Source organism: Nansenia antarctica, assembly GCF_963989245.1.
Source record: "Nansenia antarctica genome assembly, chromosome: 18".
Classification (NCBI taxonomy): domain Eukaryota; kingdom Metazoa; phylum Chordata; class Actinopteri; order Argentiniformes; family Microstomatidae; genus Nansenia; species Nansenia antarctica.
The window spans coordinates 7,583,816-7,608,416 of NC_137691.1; the positions used below are offsets into that span (position 1 = coordinate 7,583,816).

General features: G+C 47.2%; 1 protein-coding gene across 2 annotated transcripts; it reads right to left on the reverse strand.

Annotated features, from left to right (window-relative positions):
- Window positions 1-3,272: 3,272 nt before the first annotated feature.
- Window positions 3,273-22,611, reverse strand: LOC308173406 (uncharacterized protein). Of its 2 annotated transcripts, XM_080548427.1 has the most exons (10): window positions 22,477-22,611; window positions 18,182-19,860; window positions 15,087-18,015; window positions 14,949-15,005; window positions 6,598-6,707; window positions 5,991-6,090; window positions 5,658-5,820; window positions 5,095-5,234; window positions 4,775-4,956; window positions 3,273-4,649 (listed from the first exon to the last, which is right to left on the reverse strand). In XM_080548427.1, exons 2-10 carry the CDS (start codon window positions 19,843-19,845, stop codon window positions 4,574-4,576), a joined length of 5,421 nt encoding a protein of 1,806 aa, XP_080404553.1. In that variant the 5' UTR covers window positions 19,846-19,860; window positions 22,477-22,611; the 3' UTR covers window positions 3,273-4,573. The 2 variants fall into 2 exon arrangements, with proteins under 2 accessions (XP_080404553.1, XP_080404552.1); XM_080548426.1 differs by having other exon boundaries at window positions 14,949-18,015.
- Between the last annotated feature and the right edge of the window lie 1,990 nt (window positions 22,612-24,601).

Genomic DNA, 24,601 nt, shown 5'->3' on the forward strand with positions numbered 1-24,601 from the left:
CCGGGGCCACTGATAGAAGGAAAAACCTTCTCCCTATTATCGCCTTCTACTAAAACTTTATTTATTTTATTTTTAAATTTTTTTAACTGGAGAAACTGAGAAACAGTACAAGGGGGGCAATAGAAGTTCTTAGGGACACAGTAGAGGGGAAAGCGGGTGTCTTTAGGAGACGTAGTGGTGAGGGTCAGAAGATGTCTCAGGAGGAGCAGTTAAGATGTAACCTGAAGAGATGGGTCTTCAGTCTACGACGGAAGATGGGTAGTGACTCTGCCGTTCTGACAGCCGTGGGGAGCTCATTCCACCAGCGGGGAGCCAGTGTTGTGAAGAGACGTGATCGGGCAGCCCGACTGCTGTGTAGAGGAGGTGGGGCCAGTCGGCCAGCCGAGGTGGAGGAGCGGAGTGAGCGGGCAGGGGTTTGGGGGGGTTACCATTTCCTTCAGGTAGGCAGGGGCTGTCCCTTTAGCTGCCTGGTATGCAAGCACCAGGGTCTTGAATCTGATGCGAGCTGCTATCGGGAGCCAGTGCAGGGTGCGAAGGAGAGGGGTGACATGCGAGTATTTGGGGAGGTTGAATACCAGCCGGGCAGCAGCATTCTGGATGAGCTGCAGAGGTCTAATGGCTGAAGCGGGGAGCCCATCCAGGAGTACATTGCAGTAATCCAGGCGGGAGATGACCAGTGCCTGGGTCAAGAGTTGCGCTGCCTCTCTGGTAAGGAATGGTCGTATCCTTCTGATGTTGTAGAGGAAGAATCTGCAGGAGCGAGCCGTTGCTGCAATGTTCTCCGCACAGGAAAGTCGGTTATCCAGGATCACTCCAAGGTTCTTGGCTGTCAGGGAGGGGGTTACAGTAGAGTTCTCCACTGTGATGGAGAAGTCTTGGAGAGGGCAGGCTTTCCCGGGAATGAAGAGGAGCTCGGTCTTGTTAAGATTGAGCTTGAGATGGTGGTCAGCCATCCAAGTTGAAATGTCAGCGAGACATGCTGAGATACGGGTTGCCACGTGTACATCAGACGGGGGGAAGGACAGGAAGAGTTGCGTGTCGTCTGCGTAGCTGTGGTAGGAGAGCCCATGTGAAGAGATTACCGAGCCAAGAGACTTGGTAGAGGGAGAAGAGTAGGGGCCCTAGGTAGATACACACCAGCTAGACCCTTACGGTCTAGTGGCACGGAACTTTTAATAGTGCCAGAGGCTAGGACAAAGAGATTTGGAGGATCAGCTTTTAGCATATATGCTCCTAGATTGTGGAACACCCTACCTGAGGGCCTGAGGTTGTCTAAAACTCAGGACATTTTTAAGCGTGACCTCAAAACCTACTTATTCAATGTCGCCTTTTGATACTAAGGGAGACATTGGACATTATAGAACTAGGATCACTAGGCCACTACACCATACTCGTGTTTTTGAGATTTGTATTGACAGGAAAATGGACCCGGGTGCTGATGAGGCACTGTCAGCTCCAAATAGCACCTAGAGCAGTACTGGAACCGGTACAAGAGTGTACCAGGACCACCATCAGGTTGTATTGCTGTCATCTTTACTGTCTCTATTGTGTTGTTGCATTATAACTGTGCTTAAGTTTCTCTTTTGGCAGGACCTGTGACCATACTGGATGCAGAACGATGCAAATACAACACAAAATTTATGGACAGTGTGTACGCCGATAATATGCAAGGAATTTTTCCTGGATACATGGTGTACAGGTTTTTGCCCTTGCTTGCTTGCTTTGTGCCGGTGGTCCTGGCCTCCCCTGGGGGACCGCTGGGTACTGGTAAGCAAACTGGCTAGTAGTCGCTCTATTGGTAGAGGGCTGCAAGGGAATTTTTTCCTGGCTACATAGTATACAGGTTTTTTACTTTTGCCTGCTCGCGGCTCTGTCAGTATTGATTGATTGATTGACTGATTGACTGAACATTTTCATTGTGTGAAGCGCATTGAGTTGCATCTTGTAAGAAATGCGCTATACAAATAAAATTTGATTTGATTTGATTTAGGACAGAACCCTGGGGTACTCCAGTGGAGAGGGTTCGTGGAGAAGATAGCGATTCTCTCCAGGTCACCTGGTAGGAGCGGCCCGCCAGGTAGGAAGAAAACCAGGAGTGTGCAGTGCCAGAGATGCCCAGGTCTGAGAGGATGGAGAGAAGGATCTGGTGATTGACTGTGTCGAAGGCAGCAGACAGGTCAAGGAGAATGAGAACAGAGGAGAGGGAGGAAGCTTGGGCAGAGTGGAGGGCTTCCGTGACAGCAAGGAGGGCAGTCTCAGTGGAATGCCCAGCCTTGAAGCCGGATTGGTGGGGGTCTAAGTGATCCATCTTCCGGAGATAGTCAGTCAGTTGTTTAGATGCCGCGCGTTCAAGGGTTTTGGAAGGGAAGGAGAGAAGGGATACAGGTCTGTAATTGTGGACAGATGATGGGTCAAGGGTAGGTTTCTTGAGGAGAGGCTTGACTCTGGCTATTTTGAAGGCCGCTGGGACAGATCCTGTGGATAGGGAGGAGTTGATTAGGGTGGTAAGGTAAGGAAGGATGTCGGCGGAAATGGATTGGAGAAGGGGGGAGGGGATGGGGTCAAGAGGGCATGTGGTTGCCCGCTTTGATGTGATAAGTGTGAGAATCTCATCGGGGGAGAGGGGGGAAAAAGATGACAATCCAGAGATCGAGTGTCGAGGAGAGAGTTTGGAAGGGGTGTTAGCATTGTTAGTGGGAAGAGGGAGCGGTGGGGGGGAAAAGGTGCTGCTGATGTCGTCCACCTTTTTTTCAAAGTAGGTGACAAAGTCATCGGCGGACAGGGAGGAAGGAGGAGGGGGAGGAGGTGGATTAAGGAGTGAAGAGAAAGTGGAGAACAGTTTTCTAGGATTAGAGGCAGAAGAATGTATTTTGGAATGATAGTAGGATGTTTTAGCAGCTGATGCCGAGGAGGCGTAGTTGGCAAGGAGAGAGTGATAGAGGTTAAGGTCATCAGAAAGGCCAGTTTTTCTCCATTTCCTCTCAGCTGCTCTGAGCTCTAGTCTACAAGCATGTAGCGTTTCTACCTGTCTAACTCTCTGTCTGTCTGTCTGTCTGTCTGACTCTCTGTCTGTCTGTCTGTCTGTCTGCATAACATCCATCTCTCTCAAGTCCTTGGTTACGGTGATTCTGTCTCTCACCATCTTTCTCTGCTTGACCTTTAAAACATCAACTAACCCTTTTTAGTAGTGCTTTGACTCCAGTCAAATCAAATCAAAGTCTCAAGTCAAATGTCTATCTACTGTAGAAACAAACACACATTTCATAGAAAACTATTTAATAGAGAAATCCCACAATTACCTTTTGATCAACAGAGTACATGTTCATAAACCACAGATACAAAATACTTCTCCTTAATCGGTAGAAACAGGTCGAAACAGGAAACAGCTTTTGACCCATTGGAGACAGACAGACCAAAACAAACTCAATCCCTACTTATAATGCAGCACTTCCACGTTAGATGGTCAGTATGCCGAGGGAGGACAGACACAGACATAGGCCAGGGGAGGCTGGTGGAGGTAGAAATCGGAGGACGGGCTCATTATACTGCATGGAATGGAATGAGGAACGGTATCAAAGACGTGTGTTTGATACCCTTCCATGCATTAAAATGAGCCCGTCCTCCGATTTCTACCTCCACCAGCCTCCCCTGATATGGATGCATCAGAGAATAACATCCTGCTTTGCAAAAACCTGGTGTCCATGGCGATACTGGATGGACATGATGAGGCCACTGCAGGATGTTACATGACATCGTGTAGTAAACCCTGATGTTGTGTCCTAGTACATCTGTAATAGCCAAGAAGTGATCCTCAATCTTGATGAAACACGTTTTTGTTCTAGCTCAGCACTGACACACCCAACTCAGCTAATCATGGTTGATCAGTTGATCAATGGACCTATCGCTAAGCCACGCCCCCTTTGAAAACTCAGACAAACAAACAACGCTTCACTGACAGTGACTGACTGAACGATCGTGACTGAAAATGACATTCAATGACTTACAATGGCGGGAGTTGGCAAATTTCTGATTTCTGATTTACCACAGCAAGTAATAGACATGTTTTCTTTAAATTTTTACACTATCAGATATTAGTGAGTTTCTATTTTGGGGTGTGGCTTAGCAATAGGTCCATTCGATCAGGTGATGATAGCACTAGGCTGGGACAGAATCCTGGACCACTGTGACTCTCGAAGACCATGGTTGAAAACATTAAAACCTAATCTTTAAACATAACAATCTTTAAAGTGCCTCTGAGGTTCCAATCAGGAAAGGCAGAAACATTTCCACTCCTTGAATCCTGTGTGTGTGTGTGTGTGTGTGTGTGTGTGTGTGTGTTTATGTGTGTATGTGGGTGTGTGTGTCTGTGTCTGTGTGTGTCCACATGGGCATGTGTGCGTAATGTGTGTGTGTGTGTGTGTGTTTTCCGTTTTCTCCTCTGTCTGGTGCATTGCGTAACGTCCATAAACAGTGAGTTTGTCGAGGCAGGAGGCGAGGAGAGTAGCATGACTTGTTGGAGCCCCATGGTGGTCAGTCATTGGTTGGAGCCCAACAGTGGTCGTTAACTTAGAGACTAGGCCTCGTTGTCGTGGTGACTCAGGCGCTTCTTGGATTTGAGTTCTCGCAGCCATGAAGGAGAGGAGCCCGCCCTGTAGGGGGTCACATGACACAACCAATAGAACGTTAACCATTTAAACCGAAAGTTCTAAAATAACTGACAGTCAGGACCTAGGTGGTAAAAACTGTGGTTTTCAGCTCCTGGTGCTAAACTCACCCTCCGTCTTTACTGCCAGCAGGGGGCAGTACCCGCGCTGCCCCAGGAAGGAAGGGAGCACGGGGGGAGCGGGAGGCCTGAGAGGAGGTGGGGGACAGTACTTCTGTTGGACTGTCTGTTCCTCCTCCTCCTCTTCCTCCTCCACCTCCACCTGCGCTTCCTTTTCTCTTCCTCAGCTTGGCCTGAGATAGAGAGAGAGAGAGAGACAAGGCCGTGTTACAAGTGTTTTACCAGACATGGGGGAAATGTCATTGAGTCTCAATCTCAGTGTGTTCAGGTCTGACTGTTTCAGACCCTGGCGTGCAGAGAGCTTGTCGTACCATGAGGGCGGACGGGTCCAACCCAGGGAAGAGGGGGACCCTGTGTGCCAGGGTGGCCGGTGGGGGGGCGGCCTCCTTCACTCTGGGCGGCTCCTCCTCCGAGTCTGAACCCCCCTTGACGGAAGAGTCCACCTTCTCAACTAGAGGAACCAGAGGCACCCAGTCAGTGGAATATACCATTAGATCAGGGATCTTCCATCCTAGGAATTCCAGTTGTTCAAAACTTTTTTGTTTTGCTATCCAGGATCAGATTGAGCTGGCTGTTTCCCCCCTATAGTATATGACTCAAAATCAGCCAGATAGATCTGATCCTGGATAGGAAAATAAAATAATCTGGACCCACTGTGGCTCAACAACACCAGAATTGAGTCTCTGCTTTATATGTGAATGAATCACTAACGTTAGGCCACGCCCTGTTTGGAAGAAGAAGAAAAAGAAGAAGGAGAAGAAGAGGAGAATGAAGAGGAAGAAGAAGAAGGAGGAGGAGAAGGAGAAGAAGAAGAAGAAGAAGAAGAAGAAGAAGAAGGATAACGATATCAGGGGAGATCGCCATGACAACCGACCTGTGGAGTCACAGGACCTCCAGTCTTTGACGTTCTCTTCCTGCTGATTGGCCAGGGCCGGGGTCTGACGGGCGGCTCGAGGGAGGCGGGTCCTCTGACTCCTCCTCTTACGCAACTCCGCCCTGGAGCGCAGCATTTGTGTGTCCAATAGAGGGGCGGAGCTCTGTTTCCACACACGCACGTAGACACACACACACACACACACACACACACAAGTATAGACATTTTTAAAAACCCAGTGCCATGTAAGGTCAGACACAGTATCAATGCTTCCATGTAACCTATAGTAAACATGTAGAGGTCAAAGGTGAGAGGTCAGAGACAATGCCTCACCTCAGGGAACGGCAGGGGCTCTTCCTCCTCTTGGACAGGGCTGTTGCTAGGGCGGTTGTCAGGTTGGTCATCAGGGGTGTAGTCCAGAGGAGTCTTTGGACTTTGGATGCAAAGAAAAGTAGAATCAACCACATAAGCTCCAACTCTGTTTAAGAGACATACAACTTGTTGTTGTTGTTGTTGTTGTTGTTGTTGTTCATTGCTAATATCTGCTCTGTTTGATTTATAAACAGGTGGCTCCCAAATCTTAGATCATCATAGAGATCATTGTCTCTCATTGTCAAACAAGTCAAATGTTACCAGTCCATCCATAATCATATTTTGTATTGTATAACAAAACTCCTGCAATGTCTTGTGTCAACCACCAGAGGTCAGAAGGACCCAAATTATAAACTACAGGAGAGCTACAATCCCACAATCCCAAGCTTGAATGGCTTTTACCAGCTGTACATCATTGTCTCAGCACGCACACACACACACACACACACACACACACACACACACACACACACACACACACACACACACACAGACGTATGGTCCACCATGTCAGCTCACACCTAGCTCAGTAGAAGGGGCATGTGATGCATTGTGGGTTTGCACCTACCTGTCATCTGCAGGAGTGATGTCACACCCTCCATACTGCTTGTCTGACTCTTCACCAATCAAAGCCTCTGTGTCTAACCCCTCCCCTGCCACACAGCACTTCAACTGCTCCTGAAGGAGAGAGAGAGAGAGAGAGTGAGAGAGAGAGAGAGAGAGAGAGAGAGAGAGAGAGAGAGAGAGAGAGAGAGAGAGAGAGAGAGAGAGAGAGAGAGAGAGAGAGAGAGTAAAAACGTAACAAGTTTCACAAGGGAGTGTTTGGGAGGGCGTGTGTGGGAGAGATTCTCTATAGCTGAGATTAGTCAGACCAACACACAGTAACATGGAAGTATGGTCAACTGCTACATTCACCTAGGTACAGCACAGAGGGGCATCTTCTGCATACATACATACATACATACATACATACATACATACATACATACATACATACATACATACATACATACATGCTTGATGCTTGATACCATTCCTCATTCCATTCCATGCATTACAATACGCCCGTCCTCCGATTTCTGCCTCCACCAGCCTCCCCAATTGCATACAGTATATCTACAGTGTACAAAATCCCCTTTTGCAAATACAATCTAACCTTGATTCTAACCTATAGGGAGGGAGGGAGCTGAGGTAGGGAGAGGACGGGAGGGAGAGAGGAGAGGTAGGGAGAGGATAGAGGGAGGGGATAGAGGGAAGGGATAGAAGGAGAGAGATACAATAGCACTGGGATTGTGGAGCCAGGAGCGTCAGCTGGGAGGGAGTTCCAACACTCAGCCAATCATGCAACTTTTAACACACACACACACACACACACACACACACACACACATTCTTAGAACCTCACCTCACAGTTGTCCTAAGCCAGATGCACATGCCAATGTATTGTTTTTATGCTACCTGGCAACAAAACAGTCGTGTAAATACAAAGAGATAAACATCTAATTCAAAACTGGATTAACATCCCCTTCATAACTTTATTAACATCCCTTTCCTTCCTACTTGTTTATTTATTTACACCTACAGGGCTTCATAACAACTATATTACTTGAAGCTGATTGGTTCAATGAGTCGGCAAAACGCAGCTCATCATTTGCATCAGACTGTCAGAATGGATTTGCCTCTGTAATGAACCAGACAGCACAGCAGGAACCATGGCTGCCTCTGGTGCTGTGAATGTTTATGCGGCTTCTAGAACGTACTATGAATGTTTAGAAGGCCTCTAGAATGTGCTATGCATATTTATAAGGCTTATAGAAGATTAGATTAGATTAGATTTATTGTCCCCACGGGGAATTCATTTTCACACCACTGTACAGTATACATACAACACCGTATACAACACAGACAACAAACAGACAGTACTTCACATGACAGATCCACAAGTACACACAAGTACTATGAATGTTTACGAGGCCTCTAGAAGGTATTAAGGATGTAAATAAAGCCTTTATACGTTGCTTTCAATGTTTGACTTCTATAAGGTCCTAGGAATAGTCATACTGCTTCTAGAGGTTCCTATGAATATAGGATTATATGGCTTCTAAAAGCTACTATTCATGTTTTTAAAGCTTCTCGATTAGCTGCTATGTACGTTTATAAACTGAAAACAACACACATCTTTATGTCCTCTGACACCGTCCCTGAGGCTATTCCAGACAACATCAACAACACTGGAGAAGGAAGGAGAGAGGGAGTGGAAGAGAGAGGGGATAAGAGGCAGAGAGAGGGAAGAGCGGAGGAAGAGGAAGAGAGAGGGGATAAGAGGCAGAGAGAGGGAAGAGAGGAGGAAGAGGAAGAGAGAGGGGATAAGAGGGAGAGAGAGGGAAGAGAGGAGGAAGAGGAAGAGAGAGGGGATAAGAGGGAGAGAGAGGGAAGAGAGGAGGAAGAGGAAGAGAGAGGGGATAAGAGGGAGAGAGAGGGAAGAGAGGAGGAAGAGGAAGAGAGAGGGGATAAGAGGGGAAGAGGGAGAAGGAGGGAGCAGAAGGTAGAGGGAACGCAGTTCGAGTGAATCGAGAGAGAAGAAGAGAATACCTGCGGATACATAAAATGACAGGGTGTGTGTTGTGAGTGTGTGTGTGTGTGTGTGTGTGCGTGTGTGTGTGTGTGTGTGTGAGGAGGGGCGTTGTGACAAGTCCAGACAGAGCAGGAATCTTCCCTCTCTTCTGACACGCCTCAGTTGAACATTGCTGAGCTCCCTGGCACGCTGAGGTAGAGGGGCCCAGAGTCCCCTGACTAAAACAACAACTTACGCTGTTTATCACTCTCAATTAATCAATCAACCAATCAATCAACCAACCAACCAAATGATTTATTCCCTTATTTATGCCCTTTCTACAAAAACAGTTTAGTCTCTAAAGTCTCTAAAGTGCTTAGTAATGGCCGCCGGTGATGATGAGTCCTGATGATTGGACAACAAACACATCGGTGGAAAAAGCCTGCAGGGCCATCTCTCTTTCTCATCCATCCCTCTATCTTTATCTCTCTCTATCTCGCTCTCTCTCTCACATTTTAAATGCACTAAAGGACATAAATACAATCAGTGCGTTTTGACATTATGAAAACAGTCAGTTACAGTAGTGCTGAGCCAACAACCAGTTATGCCTACAAATAGGATGTTATTCAGACCAAATGATAACAGTGGATTGACAGATCCAGTATCAATACTGTAAAACAGACAGTATCCAGCTCATGGGTACAAGAAGCACTGCCTTCTCCATATTGAGTGGCTACCAATAATAGCTGATACCGAGCAATACTTTGCTAACTGTTTGGCCCTTCTCTTAGATAGACCAGCCATTTGAAGGCCTCTGACAACAAGCTTATGAACATGGCCCAGGCTGCCAAATATGAAAACGAAAAGTTTACATCTGTAACCCAGTTGTGATATGGACTGCTCCAGCTGTTGGTATTTTAAGATCTTGGTTGAGAAGAGACACACACACACACACACACACACACTCACACACACACACACACACACACACGATTGTATGACGTCCTGTTGTAACTCTCTGCAGGCCCAACCACACAACCCTCATCATCTATATAAGGATATGAGACACCTAAACATTACGGACTGAACGCATTGAGCCAAGCATGAACACATACGTCAACAAACATTCACTCATGGGTAACACACACACACACACACACACACACACACACACACACACACACACACACACACACACACACAGACGTGTTTCCATAGACCTTATCTCTGCCTCTCAGGCTTCTTGAGCCTTTCCCAACCTCACATGCACATACCCCAGAAACACTACACACCATACTCAGCTACACACACACACACACACACTATCCAGACACATACTGATATAAATATCTACAAGAGCCACACACAGTGTACATGGTGCTATGTTGAGAGTAAACATGTAGACTCCAGTTAGGTTACATCACATCTGGCTAAAACAGAAGACCCATGGTGTGTGTGTGTGTGTGTGTGTGAGAGAGAGAGAGTGAAAGAGAGAAACTGAGTAACTGAGTATGGTGTCTATCAGTACATACAGCTAGTGTTTCTGGGGAGTGTGTGTGTATATGAGTGAGTGAGTGTGTGTGTGTGTGTGTGTGAGTGTGTGTGTGGGTAGGGTATAGAGGTATTGTCTTACAGAACTGGGGTCTCCCGCCCCCCTACGCAGGGACAGTCCCTGGCGAGTCCTCAGGGTGAGACTCCGTAGCGACCGGCGGCTCCGCCGCGCGATGCTCCTCAGAGGAGACACGGCTCTGTGGAACCTCCCGCCCCCTCCTTCATCCTCCTCCTCCTCCTCCTCTTCCTCCTCCTCCTCTTCCTTCCCCTCTTCCTCGCCGCTCCATACGTAGTCTAGCGCCCCTTGTAGGGATCGTCGTGCGCTGCCCACCCAGCCAGACAGGTGCTCCTGCGCCGTCAACACTTTACCTCCCAGGTACTGCATAGTCATCGCCACGGTCGGGTCACCATGGAAACCAACCAGTATAGCGTAGAAATTATTTGGGGGGGTTGAGATGATCAACCGTGTCTCTGATCAAAGGTTCATAAGATGTCCTGTTATATCACGGGTAATGTACAGTTCCGCCGAAGGCAGGTGAGGACGGTGGCTGCCAAGAATGACCTGTCGAGTCTAGCTTCACAAACAGGAAGTCCTGTGACACCAGAGAGGGGTGAGTTCTTGTGAGCCCGGTGTCAGCCCCAGGGGTGCTTGGGTAGGGTCCATCTCTCACCTGCGCCTGCCTCACTCTGACTTCCTGAAACCGACCGACTGTCAATCACATCAACTGACACAATCAAAGTGGACACCTGCTCCACTGTCCACTACCAAGGACGTGATTGCAGATACTGTCGTACACACACAGATACGCCTGGACTATACTTGTTGTCATACGTAAAGAAAACCAAGGCCTCCAACCACCACTAAATGACTTTTCTGACCTTTTGTTCAATTGCCAAAACAGTGGGAATTACAGATGGACGACATGCATGTCTATCATGACAATAATTCGGCTCTCACTTCTTCAAGTTCCTCCTTCCCCCTTTCCCTTCCTCTTTCTCCCTCCTGCGGCGGACTCGTTCCCCCTTTCACACCACCAAACCTGTCCTTCCGAGCCGTAGTCCAAATACACGTCGTCCAAGAACCTCCAGAGTCTGTCAGATCTCTACTGAACAGACTAGGACAGTAGTAGGAACCAGTAGAACCAGTAGAGTAGAACAGTAGAGTTCCAGAGTCTTATCTCCCAGCTCCCTCCCAGTTCCCCCCAGCCCGCCAGCCAGCCTGCCACCCACCCAGCCACCCAACCAGCCAGCCAGGTGCGGTGGGGTGAAGTAATCGCGGTTCCCTGCTCCTCCTCTGAGCTGGGAGAACGTTCCGGGGCACAGGGAACAACAAACAAAGCTGAGTTCTGTGTTCCGAGCTGGAAAATCCCCAGGGAGGGAAGGTGAGGAGAGCGGAGCAGAGGTAAGGTCCCGGGTTCTGTCTGTGTGTAGCCTCCCTCTCACCCTCTCGCTGTACTACAGCCAGGTACTATGTGGTGCCGCTCTGAACACTACCTTACTTCCTCTAACACCCCCGCCCCCCCCCCCACCCCCACGATGAGAGAGACAGTGGGAGAGAGAGACAGTGGGAGAGAGAGAGAGAGAGAGAGAGAGAGAGAGAGAGAGAGAGAGAGAGAGAGAGAGGGAGGGAGGGAGAGAGAGGGAGAGTGTGTGAGAAAGAGAAACAGGGAACACTTGAACCTTCTTGTAGATAAGCCCTCCCTCTCTGGCCCCATTCCCCTGTGTGTGCGCGTGTGTGTGCGCGTGTGCGTGCGTGCACGTGTGTGTGCGTGTGTGAGCGTGTGCGTGCGTGTGTGTGTAAGAGAGGCGTTACCTCAGCAAGGGGAGGAGATACAAGAGGGAGGAACATAAAGAGGAAGAGATAGAGGGACCATGTATGGTAGTTAAGAGTTGCTATCCTGACAGAGAGAGAGAGAGAGAGAGAGAGAGAGAGAGAGAGAGAGAGAGAGAGAGAGAGAGAGAGAGAGGGAGGGGGAGGGGGGTTGATGGTGTTTCTAATCTACATTCTTATTCTAATTTAAAAAACACCTTACACTCAATACTATACCTCTGTCTGACCTACGTCTTTATGCCTTCCCTCTATCTATCTGTCTGTCTGACTGTCCCTCTGTCTGTGTTTGTGCGTTTGTCTTTCTGCCTGTCTGTCTCTGTGCATCTGTCTGTCTGTCTATCTTTCAGTTTCTTGTGGTTGGTCAGGGGCACAGCCTGTTTGCAGAGTAAACATCTCTCTTAAACCAGAAATAGCTTCTCTCGTTCTCTCCCCCTATCTCTCTTTCTGCCACTAGTATTCTCTGATTCATCGACAGGCCCACAGTTGGATGAACCATCACAAATTAAATCAGTTTAAAACTAAAAGACGTAAAACTACTTGCCTATTTGTAAGTAGTACAACTATTGAGCAGAGAATGAGCTTGTAAATTAGTCATTTGTGACACGTTCTGGTTATTTGGGTCGTAAGTCGGCAACCAATCAAAATGGTCAGACTTTTATTTTGAAACACAGACATTCATTTCAACGTTGTTGAAAATCACAACACAAACTCTCTAGTCAAGCCAAAATGCTGTAATGCAATGGATTCGGTGAGTAATCCCCACTACCACCTAGTTAACTATAACACTACTTTACATTGTTAGCAGGCTCATAAAGCAAGCTGTATGTAAATATGACAGGCTCCATCCACTGGTGAATGCAAGTTTACTACAGAGAAGTTATTGAGAACACAGCGCCACCTAGTGAACCAGATGAGAACCTGCAGCAGAGTGTTTCTATCTAACTAACTTTGACAGGTGAAACTAAAGGGACCTTACTGACCAGCATCCCATTCACAGCCGGACTAGGTCAAAACCTAAGACTAACTGATCCTAACCTCAACCATAACCACACTATTAACCATAGCCTGAACCATAACCAACATATTAACCATAACCCTAACCTTAAAGGAGCAGGGCATACATTTGCTCTATTTGGCCATCAAGGCAAAATTCAGTTTCAAGTCCCTCCCTAACAATAACATAAACCCCTGAAATGGACTTGTTGTGTTACAGCTGTTGTGTCCACTCCCCTAGAACAGTGAAACTAGGTCAGTAAACACTGCTCTCATTCCCTGACCACTACCCGATTAAACATTCAGTCATTACAACCCATTGGAAGGTTTTAGAAAGCTTGAATGTCACTGGGCGTTGCATGCTACTAACTAACCCTAAACAAATGTTTCCCAATTCAGATTTTCAACATCAGTTTGCTGGTAAGGCGTGTTCCTGTACCTTTTCCCTACTTTGATAAGAGTGTCAGACAATGCTAACATAGTGCTAAACAATGCTAATAGGCCTACTGTGATCCTGGCCAAGACTACACCTGCTGTTATCCACTGAAACACTGTTGATGGTAGAACTTGACCATCATTGACTAGTAGGCTACTATTCCCACAATCCCAAAGCTGGATACAAAGAAATAGGTTTAACTCCCAGTAAAGTATAAGATACTACCTGCCATGCTACCTGCCCTGACCTCTCTAGTTCACCTCCCAGGTGGTATAGTAATATACACAGGGTTAGGGTTAGTTATATATAGCTTTATAGTGTTTATTTATAGTGTGTATAGTAAAGTGTTCAGTATTGATCAACATACACTCAAGTGTTGACATGAGCACAATGTCACTCACCCATAGTCGCCACAGTAGAGATCGACACATATCTCTCTCTCTCTCTCTCTCTCTCTCTCTCTCTCTCTCTCTCTCTCTCTCTCTCTCTCTCTCTCTCTCTCTCTCTCTCTCTCTAACTTTATTTTTTCTCTCTCTCTCTTCGAAATCTCTCTTTGATTCTCTGTACCTACTCTTTCTCTCCTCTCACTAATGTTTTTCTTTCTCTTCTTCTCCTTTCTGTGTATCTGTTTCTCTGATTGAAAGTGAAAGGAAGAGAGACAGATTTAAGACCTTTGCTCAGTGACGCGTTTTTTGTTTTGTTTACATCCGTTTTAAAAACAAATGAGAACTCATGTTGTGTCACGCTTGCACACCTAATCCGAAATATTCGTCCGTCATGTTTTTTTTCGGAACAGGTTCGATTTTCTGCTTTAGATTTTCTGCTGTTGTTTTTGACCACTCCCCCATGGTATAAGGGACACATCGTCAAGTTACAACTGCGGACAGTTGGATTAATGCTTACGGAAGTACATGTCTCGAGTGAAAGAAAAACAACAGAATTCACACAATATAATACCACGAAAGCGTACGACACTAAACAAAATTTAATAAACAATTTCCAAAACATTAAAGCTATTTTCTTCACAACCGCGGGGACAGTTGAAAGGGGTTCTTCCCCCTGATGTAGTCTACCATTTGGTTTTAGTTATATTGCTCTCAGTTGTTTGTACCAAATCAAGCATTTAGAATGTAGAGTGCATATTGCGAAATTTCGCAACGTTATAACAAAAAACGGACTCTAATAAAACGCATCGGAGATTAGTGTGCAAGGTCTCCTGATGACGGATTTACGACCCATACGAAAAAAAGTGTGCAAGTGTGCAAAGACCTTTAGACTTCATCCACTTCCTTTCTCGTTCTCTCTCTCTGATACACACACACACACACACACACACACACACACACACACACACACACACACACACACACACACACACACACACACACACACACACACACACACACACACACACACACACACACACACACACACACACACACCACACCACACCACACCACACCACTGAGCTCAGAACCACAGCATCACTGTATGATTCTACTGTGTGATTCTACTGTGTGATTCTACTGTTGTACAATTATACAGTACACTCACCTTCTCCACGGCAGCCTCTTCTTCTCCCACTTTCTCTCCATCTCCTTCTCCATCCCCCTCTCCATCCCTCTCTCCATCCTTCTCTCCACCCCTCTCTCTGTCCTCTCCATCCCTTTCTATATCCTTCTCTCCATCCCTCTCTCCATCCTTCTCTCCACCCCTCTCTCCGTCCTCTCCATCCCTTTCTATATCCTTCTCTCCACCCCTCTCTCCGTCCTCTCCATCCTTCTCTATATCCTTCTCTCTATCCTTCTCTCCGTCTCTCTCTTGGATCCCCTCGGCTGTGGGAGGCTCCTCGCTGTCAGTCTGGGGCTGGAGCTCCAGGGAGCCCAGGGGCTCAGGTGTCCCCTCCTGCCCAGGGACAGGCAGCTCTGGCTGGGCAGGACTGGCAAGGACCCTGGCTTTAGACCCCCACCTACGTGGCTGGACAGAGAAGTCGTCGTAGACCACCTCTTCTTTGGGGGTGGACACAGAGAAGTCATCGTAGAGCACCTCATCCTTGGGGGTGGGCTCTGTGGCGTGGGGTGTTAGGGAGAGAGAAGAGAGCTCTAGCCTGGGTGAGGGGTCCGTGCTGGGGGTCACTGGGCAAGGAGAGAGGGCCTCTGGTCTGGTAGGCTGGTCTTCACATTCAAAAGACATCAAATCGGGAGCTGTCTCTGGTACTTCTTTCTCCCTCTCTGCCTCCCTGCTTTGCTCTCTTAGTCTCTCCCTCACGCTCTCCTCTTCTCTCTGTCTCTCCTCTTCCTTTCTCCTCTCCTCCTCTCTCAGTATCTCCTCTGCTCTTAATCTCTCTTCCTCTTTTTTCCTCTCCTCCTTTCTCAGTCTCGCCTCCTCTTGCTGTCTCTCCTCCTCTTTTTTCCTTTCCTCTCTCTGTTTCTCCCTCACCCTCTCCTCCTCTCTCAATCTCTCCTCCATCTCCACTCTTTGCTTTATTTCATCCTCTATCTGTCTCTCCCTTTTCCTCTTCTCCTCTCTTTGTCTTTCTCTCTCCCTTTCTTCCTCTCCTCTTTGTCTCTCTTCCTCCCTTTTCTTTTCATCTTCTCGTAGTCTCTCTCTCTCCTCCTCTTTAAGTCTTTCTGTTTCCCTCTCTTCCTCTCTCAGTCGTTCTCTCTCCCTCTGCTCAGCACTCTGTCTCTCCCTCTCTTCCTCTCTCAATTTCTCCTCTCTCTGTCTCTCCCTTTCTTGGAGTCTGTTTCTCTCCCTCTCCTCCTCTCTAAACCTCTCTTCCTCTCTCAGCTTATCTTCTTTCTGTCTCTTCTTTTCTTCCGCTTCCCTTTCTCTCTCCCTCTCCTCCTCTCTCTGTCTTTCTTTTTCCCTCTCTTCTTCCTCTTCCAGTCTCTGTTTTTCTCTCTCTGCTTCTAGTAGTCTTTCTCTCTCCTTCTCCTCCTCCTCTCTCTGTCTTTCTTTCTCTCCCTCTTCTTCCTCTTTCAGTCTCTGTCTTTCTCTCTCTGCCTCGAGTAGTCTTTCTCTCTCTCTTTCCTCTTCCATTTGTCTTCCTCTCTCCTTCTCCTCCTTCTCTCTGTGTATTTCCTTCTCTCTTTCTATCTCTTTCAGTCTCTGTCTTTCTCTCTCCATTTTTAGTTGACTTTCTCTCTCTCTTTCTGCTTCCCTTTGTCTTTCTCTTTCCCTCTCCTCCTCTCTAAGCTTCTCTTCCACTTTCTGTCTCTTCTTTTCTTCTTTTTGTCTTTCTCTCTCTTTCTCCTCCTCCTCTCTCTGTCGTTCTTTCTCCCTCTCTTCTTCCTCTTTCAGTCTCTGTCTTTCTGTCTCTGCTTCTTGTCTTTCTCTCTCTTTCTCCTCCTCCTCTCTCTTTCTTTCTTTCTCTCCCTCTTCTTCCTCTTTCATTCTCAGTTTTTCTCTCTCGGCTTCTTGTCTTTCTCTCTCTTTATCCTCCTCCTCTCTCTGTCTTTCTTGCTCCCTCTCTATCTCTTTCAGTCTCTGTCTTTCTCTCTCTGCCTCGAGTAGTCTTTCTCTCTCTCTTTCCTCTTCCATTTGTCTTCCTCTCTCCTTCTCCTCCTTCTCTCTGTGTATTTCCTTCTCTCTTTCTATCTCTTTCAGTCTCTGTCTTTCTCTCTCCATCTTTAGTTGACTTTCTCTCTCTCTTTCTGCTTCCCTTTGTCTTTCTCTTTCCCTCTCCTCCTCTCTAAGCTTCTCTTCCACTTTCTGTCTCTTCTTTTCTTCTTTTTGTCTTTCTCTCTCTTTCTCCTCCTCCTCTCTCTGTCGTTCTTTCTCCCTCTCTTCTTCCTCTTTCAGTCTCTGTCTTTCTGTCTCTGCTTCTTGTCTTTCTCTCTCTTTCTCCTCCTCCTCTCTCTGTCTTTCTTTCTCTCCCTCTTCTTCCTCTTTCATTCTCTGTTTTTCTCTCTCGGCTTCTTGTCTTTCTCTTTCCCTCTCCTCCTCTCTAAGCTTCTCTTCCACTTTCTGTCTCTTCTTTTCTTCTTCTTGTCTTTCTCTCTCTTTCTCCTCCTCCTCTCTCTGTCGTTCTTTCTCCCTCTCTTCTTCCTCTTTCAGTCTCTGTCTTTCTCTCTCTGCTTCTTGTCTTTCTCTCTCCTTCTCCTCTCTCTGTCTTTCTTTCTCTCTTTCTACCTCTTGTCTTTCCCTTTCCCTCTCCTGCTCTCCAAGCCTCTCTTCCTCTCTATGTCTCTCCCTCTCTTCCTCCGTCTGTGTGTCATGTTCCAGTCTCAGTTGTGTCCCTGCAGGTCTGTAGACAGGAATCTGCTCCAGCACAGGGACCTCATCCTCCTCCTCATCCCCAGATACAGCTGCCTCCTCTGGGTCAGCCTCCGACTCTAACCCTGGGGTCTGGGGCTCTGTAGGCCTCTCCTCCTTCTCTTTCCTCCCCCCAGACTGTCCACCTGTGCCATTGCCCTGGTTTGTTCCCTGTCTATCATGGCCATTGGCGAGGTGAGTCTTTGCCTCGCCCTCCCCTTTTTCCTCCTCTGGTCTCTCTGCTGGTCTCTCTGCTGGTCTCTCCTCGGATGGCACACTTGTTGCCGGTCTCTTCTCTGGCTCCTCCTCTGGTCTCTCCTCTGGTATGTCAGCGGGTCTCTCCTCTGGTGTCTCTGAAGGAGAACTGTGAAAGCAGAGAATCAGGGATGTGGTTGAATAAACGTTTCTCTATTGTGTTTATTTGCTGACTTACATTTCATCTAAGAGGAAGTGTTAAGACCTAACACATAGCATAGATAGATGTCTTTATAGTCACATGACAGGAAGTCAAAGAAGAGGAGTAGACTTACCCTTTGAGGTCCTGGGAAAGAGGGCGTGGCTTATTGTCTGCACTCTGAGTGGATGCCTGTTTAGGGGGTGTGTCTGATGTCCAGTTTTTGATTCGCTGTTTAACACCTCCCAATCCTTCTGTGTGTGTGATTGGTCGACCTTCCTCCTTCTTAGTCAGCAGGTCAGGCCTGGAGGCGGAGTCTAGCAGTAAACTGATCCTTCGTTTGATGCTGCTGACGCCCTTTTTCTCCTCTCCTTCCTTCTCCTCCACCCCTCCTCCCTCCTTCTCTCGCTGTGGTGGTGCTGAGGGCTTGAGTCTGCTGTCTGCTGAATCAGGGAGCTTCCCTCCAGAGGCTGCAGCTTCTCTCTTCACCACGGAGGGGAGTGGGGGGCCAGAGGTGGGCGTGGGGTTGGAAGGGATTGGAGGGTTGGAGAGGGTTGGAGGGTTGGAGGGGGGTGGAGGGTTGGAGGGGGTTGGAGGGTTGGAGGGGGGTGGAGGGTTGGAGGGGGGTGGAGGGTTGGAGGGGGGTGGAGGGTTGGAGGGGGGCACTGAGCTGGATGACTCAAACATGGAAGTAAGTTCCATGGAGAGACGCTTCCTACCTCCCCAGCGGAGCGCTGGATTGGCTAGGGGGGCGGCTGTGGGGGAGGGATTGGCTGGTAGGGCTGTGGAGGCGGGCCTACTGAAGGAGCTTGGGCGTTTGGGACGAAGGGTCACTGAAGGGACTGGAGCGTCAGTCTCATGAGCTGCCGCAGGTGCCGTCTGAGGAGAACTACTAACGACGTCTAAATCAGGTATACTAGTTAGGGCAGGTGTACTAGTTAGTGCAGGGGTACTAGTTAGGGCAGGTGTACTGGTTAGCTCAGGTGTTTGGGTCTGAGTGGAGCTGGGTGTGGTAACCGTGACGACGGTATGTTGAGGGTTGAGGGAGGAGTCATGAGTCTGGGGTGTGATGACTGAAGAAGCTTCAGAGACTCTGATTGGTTCAGGTTTGACCGTGTGGGTGTGGTCAATGTCCGGTGTGGTTGTGGGTTCAGGTGTGGCGGTGACGACATCAACTGGTTGGGAGGAGCTAGGGGGGTCAGATCTGGGTACAGTGGCTATCTGTGGTTGGCTGCTGGGGGGTGAATTCTGGGGCGCTTGTGGGGTGGTGGCAGTGGTGGGGGGTGTGATCTGTGGTGGTTGTGGGGCGGTGGCAGTGGTGGGGGGTGTGATCTGTGGTGGTTGTGGGGTGGTGGCAGTGGTGCGGGGTGTGATCTGTGGTGGTTGTGGGGCGGTGGCAGTGGTGGGGGGGATTTTCTGTGGCGGTTGTGATCTGGGTGTGATCTGTGGTGGTTGTGGGGGGGTGGCAGTGGGGGTGCCCTGTTGTGGTGGTGGCAAGGTGGCAGGGATGGTGGGTGTGTCATGGCGTGGTCGTGGAAGGGTGGCAGTGATGGGGGGTGTGTCCTGGGGCAGTGGTGAGAGGGTGGTTGTGGTTGTGGTGGGAGTGTTCTGGGGCAGTTTTGAGGGTGCTGTCTTTGAGCTTGCTGACTTTGGGGCGAGGATGGAGCGGAAGGTAGCGTTCCTCTGCACGGAGAAGGGTTTGGGGGCGAAGCGAGGTTTAGAGGCCAGAGCTGGCTTGTCGGGCTGGGGTTCAGCAGGATGGGTGGAGGGGGTGGGGGGTCCTTCCACACGAGAAGCCATGCTGTCACCTAGGTCCTGAGAGGGGAGGGGAGGAGAGGAGAGGAGAGGAGAGGAGAGGGGAGGGGAGAGGATGGGAGAGGAGAGGAGAGAAGAGGAGAGAAATAGTAATGAGTGACACCTCTGAGAACCAATAGTGAAACATTAAGACAGGACAGCTGTTTCAGCCTGTATGTGACCGTTCCCTTCCCCAGAAGTTGATTACGTCAGGTGTATTCAGTTGGTTGTCTTGGCTACCTACCTAACCGGCTAGTACACAAGCTAAATCCTCCTCAATCCTCAAGAGCTCGCAGCCTCTGACTAATACGTCCACCACTAATACTTGTCAGATCTACTGACAGCCAATTACCTTCCAACATCCACACCAAACTGCCATTTAGAATGCACGGCCAATAAATGACATCACAAAATGGAATGCTCCAGTGAGTGGTTTTGGGAACACAATACCTGTCAGGCCAGGAGAGGCTGGTTGGGGCAGATTCCCTTTCAGAGGAAAACATACCTCTACAACAACAAGAGGAGAGGAACAACAAACAGATACATTGAGACATAAAAACACACCCACGCAACATACCTGACACGGCCACTCCATCATAACTTATATCCCTGTTCATGTAACCACTGGCCACTGGCATCCACGCCATCATACCTCATCACTACAGGCCACGCCCACACCGTCATACCTTCTGTACAGTATCTGCAGGCCACACCCTCACCATCACACATAATAACCACTGGTCACATCCTGTCCCACACATCCATCCATACCTCAAAATTAGGCTAATTGCTGTGATTAATGTTGCAGTCTCACTCCCCATCTCTGACACAGTTCTACTGAAACTGTAGAGTCACCATTCTGACTCAAGAGTTACAGACTCAGGAGTTACAGACTCAGGAGTTACAGACCCAGGAGTTACAGACAGACCTGTTTCACCTGTATCCTGTCTTGTTTGTCACTAATGTCCTGCACTATTGTCACTTTTTTTTATCTTGAATAATAATAATAATAATAATAATAATAATACAAAATAAAATGAATAAAATAAAATCTTGAATTATAATAATAATACAAAATAAAATAGCCTAAATAAATAAAATAATAATAATAATATTCTGCGGGATGGGAAGCTTGGCAGGCCGGATGTGGCCCACGGCCCATGGTTGCATCATAGCTATCGAAACTCAGGGCCTGTGTTTACTTCTCACAGCCGTGTCAACAGACATGTCCATGAGGCTCTATGCCCTTTGACCCTGCTCTACTATGCCAGTGTTTCCCAGAGAGCAGCACATGCATAGACTTAAAACGTGAATTGACTGAATTTAAAAGGAATTGACCCCAACCCTGCTGTGTATAGTAGAACATCCCTGTGTTCGATTTTATATATTTATTTTATTTGGATCCCCATTAGCTGATGCCAATCACATGCGACCCTCTGACCTAACCCTCGAGGATGGCCTCTAGCCAATCAGCAGCTGTCACCAGGTCAGAGGTCACATTCCTCTAAACAACTTCACAATGTTGTGTGTGAACTGTGTTCCTCACAGTTCATACACAACTGCCTTCGTCCCTCCCTTCATCCCAGTTGTTATGCCACTGTTGTTAGACAACTGCATGTCATATCCTGCATGTCATCTCTCCTCTCTCTCACCCATCTTTCCTATCAATCTCTACTGTCTCTATCCCAATAAAGCAGAAATTCCCTACAAAAAGCCCCCCCCACCAAGAGAATTAGACTAGTAAAGTAAGTAAAAGTAACTTTAAAAATACATATTTCCAAAGGAGTCTGTTTTTCTGTTCCCCTTTTAGCAGGTTTACCTGGCAGCTCCAGAGAAGATAATCTCCTACATGTTATTTGATGCTTCTTGTATTTGTAATTTCAGAACACAGGAGTTCCGTCAGATGTCAAATTGAAATAACTCAATCTTATCTTTGTTTGCAGTCGTACCTGCTGCCAGCCAGTATAGGTCAGAAGCACACCTGCTGCACCCAGTCACAAACACACCACACCTGTGTGCTGCAATAGCTGTGCTGCTCAGCCACTGACACAACAGCCCTAATTCATTTTATTGTTCCACTAAAGAACATAAAACCAGCTGATGGGAAAGATGCCTGTGTTGTAAAATGTAAAATACCAACACGTATTTCACCGTGTATCCTTCAGCCTATAAATAAGTCACCAATAAACGCACCGAACAATGACCTCTCTGTCAATGAACTGGTGGACACAACCTGCGCATCAGAGCCTCAACAACATAAATGGAGAAATGATACAATTAGTGACATCATTATAATTGGAAGGACAGACTGTACAGTCTTATGCATATCTTATCACTACTTAATTAAGCGCAACAGGAGTGTTACAACACGTCTCTTACAACAAGCAGCAGCAGAGCAGGTCTTTCATTTCCGTGTTGGTGGTCATCTTCAAATTAACAAATATATTAAAGCAATCATTATTAAAGCACCAATTAGTTCACCTGTTTATTGAGGAAGGAAATATGTTGTATCTAAGTAAGTGACCTCTCAAAAATCACTCCTCCGTAGCCTATGGACATTCAATATTGTTGTTATTAGTAACAACATTACCTTTCTGAAAAAGGCTACCTGCAAACTGAATTAGTATTTTTTTTCACCTGGTCAACTGCTGCTTCAGGCTTTCATCCTGATGACAATGTTATAAAATAAAGTTATTTCATGGAGTGTTCCACGCAGTCCTGGTCTCGGTGTGATGTGCGTGTTTATTCCCGACAGTAGTTTTCCCACCTGACTCAACCTCGCTGGCGCGCGCGTGTAGAATGATACAGCGCGACGGCGAGCGTCCCAGGCTGTGTTCGAAATGGCATACTAGCATACTGCATACTAGCATACTCAATGAGTATATACTGCATACTGCTTACTAAATTCATAATAAGTATGCCAATACCAGCCGACCGAAAATCTAGTATCCATTTCTCGCATACTCAAATTTCACATACTCACGCACTGCATACTCAAAATCTACGTCATATCTAGTATGAGTAGTATGCTAGTATGCCATTCCGAACACAGCCCCTCCCTTTACCAGCGAGTTGCGTGACTAGTCGATGGACCGGACTGACGGGTTCGGTGGCGAAATTGAACAACTAGACAACCTGAAAAATAGTAAAAGAGGAAAGGATCAATTTCACTTGAAGTTCAGAGAGTTGGACGCTGTTGAAACGAGGGTGTTATGGATATTATTTGGGATCGTAGTCGTGTAGTGGGGTGATTTACATTAGTCCAGCTGCGCCTCTGGCTGCTATTTGCATGATTTGTTTATTGTTAACCATAGAAACCAGAGGTAAGCCCGCAGGTGCCCACAGAGTTCCCTACCAGGCCTCCGGGGACAGGCTGCGTCTGCGCCGGGTCTCTTGAGGCGAGGCGACTTTATGAACATGCATGTAACAAGGGTAGGCGCAATAAGCCATGGCTTCAGCCTACACCTTTTTGGTCCTGGTGTTATGCATTGTGACTGTGTAAATGTTTTATATCTGTATTGTGAATTGTATAGGGGACCAAAATAAACATTCTCAAAATAAACATTCTCAAACTCAAACATTATGCGCACTACGGTTAATTGCGTAAAAGTTCCTGCTGATTCCCCACCCAATGTGCACCCCACCCAGCGCGGGAACAAGTGACCACAATATATATCCCCCCTCGTGTCAAACATAGACTATCCAGCAGGCAGGATGACAACTTTGAACAAAGTGGTTATTGTTGTATGTAGGCTATTTAGCCCAGGCCAACTAAACTGGTTTGGATTCATTATTACTCCATAGATTAATTCAAGCATATTTTCAGGATCAGGCATGACGGGGCTTTGAGGGCTTTTAGGGCGTACATGTTGGTCAGGACTAGGCCTTATATTCAGATGCTGGATTATTTATTTTTCCATTCATTGATGTATGTCCACACATGCTTATCGCTCAGTTTATGTCGCACTGGAGCGAAAATAAATAATCCAGCATCTGAATATAATAAGGCCTAGTCCTGTCCAACCAGGGGCGCCGCTAGGGGGTGGTAAGTTAGGACGATTCTAAGGGCCCAGCACTGACAGGGGCCCATGAGAATCTTTTTTTAAAATATATTATATTTATAAATATTATTATTATTATTATCATAAGGACGTTAATGTAGCCGAATTCAAATTATAATTATATGTATTTAAAAAAGTCACAAAAGAAACAAACTGGAGTTTTGTTTCTCTATGTTTAACACAATTAAGCCTTATTATTTACCCCTCTATTTATTCACTGCATGGTTCAGTCCACCGCGCGCGAGCTGCTAGACGAGATGAACGTTACCGCAAATAGTCTGACAAGGTTTCCATGACCAACATGTCCTGCTGTAGTATGTGTGTGGGACAGATGGAGGACAGCCAGATTGGAAATGCATCAAATGTACGTGTGCGTGCGTGGACGATGTCGTGAAAGGCAAAGCCAAAGTCAGGGTCTCAAAAGAGAAAAGTAAAAAAAAAAACTAAAAACTGTGGTTTAGTGATCTAATCACTGCGTGGATGATCTAGTTAGCTCGCTATAGCTAATTAACAATTACTTCAAGTATAGTTAACTTACAGTGCACTGTCAGTATAATTTCAGTTAAATGTATGAGATGAGTGCAATTTTGGTCCAAATATAGGTTATTAGAGCTCAGTGGATTTGTATCCAGCAGCTATGCACTCTTGCTATTACAGCTAGCTAGCTAGTATAATGTTACATGCTAATGACGTCATGGACA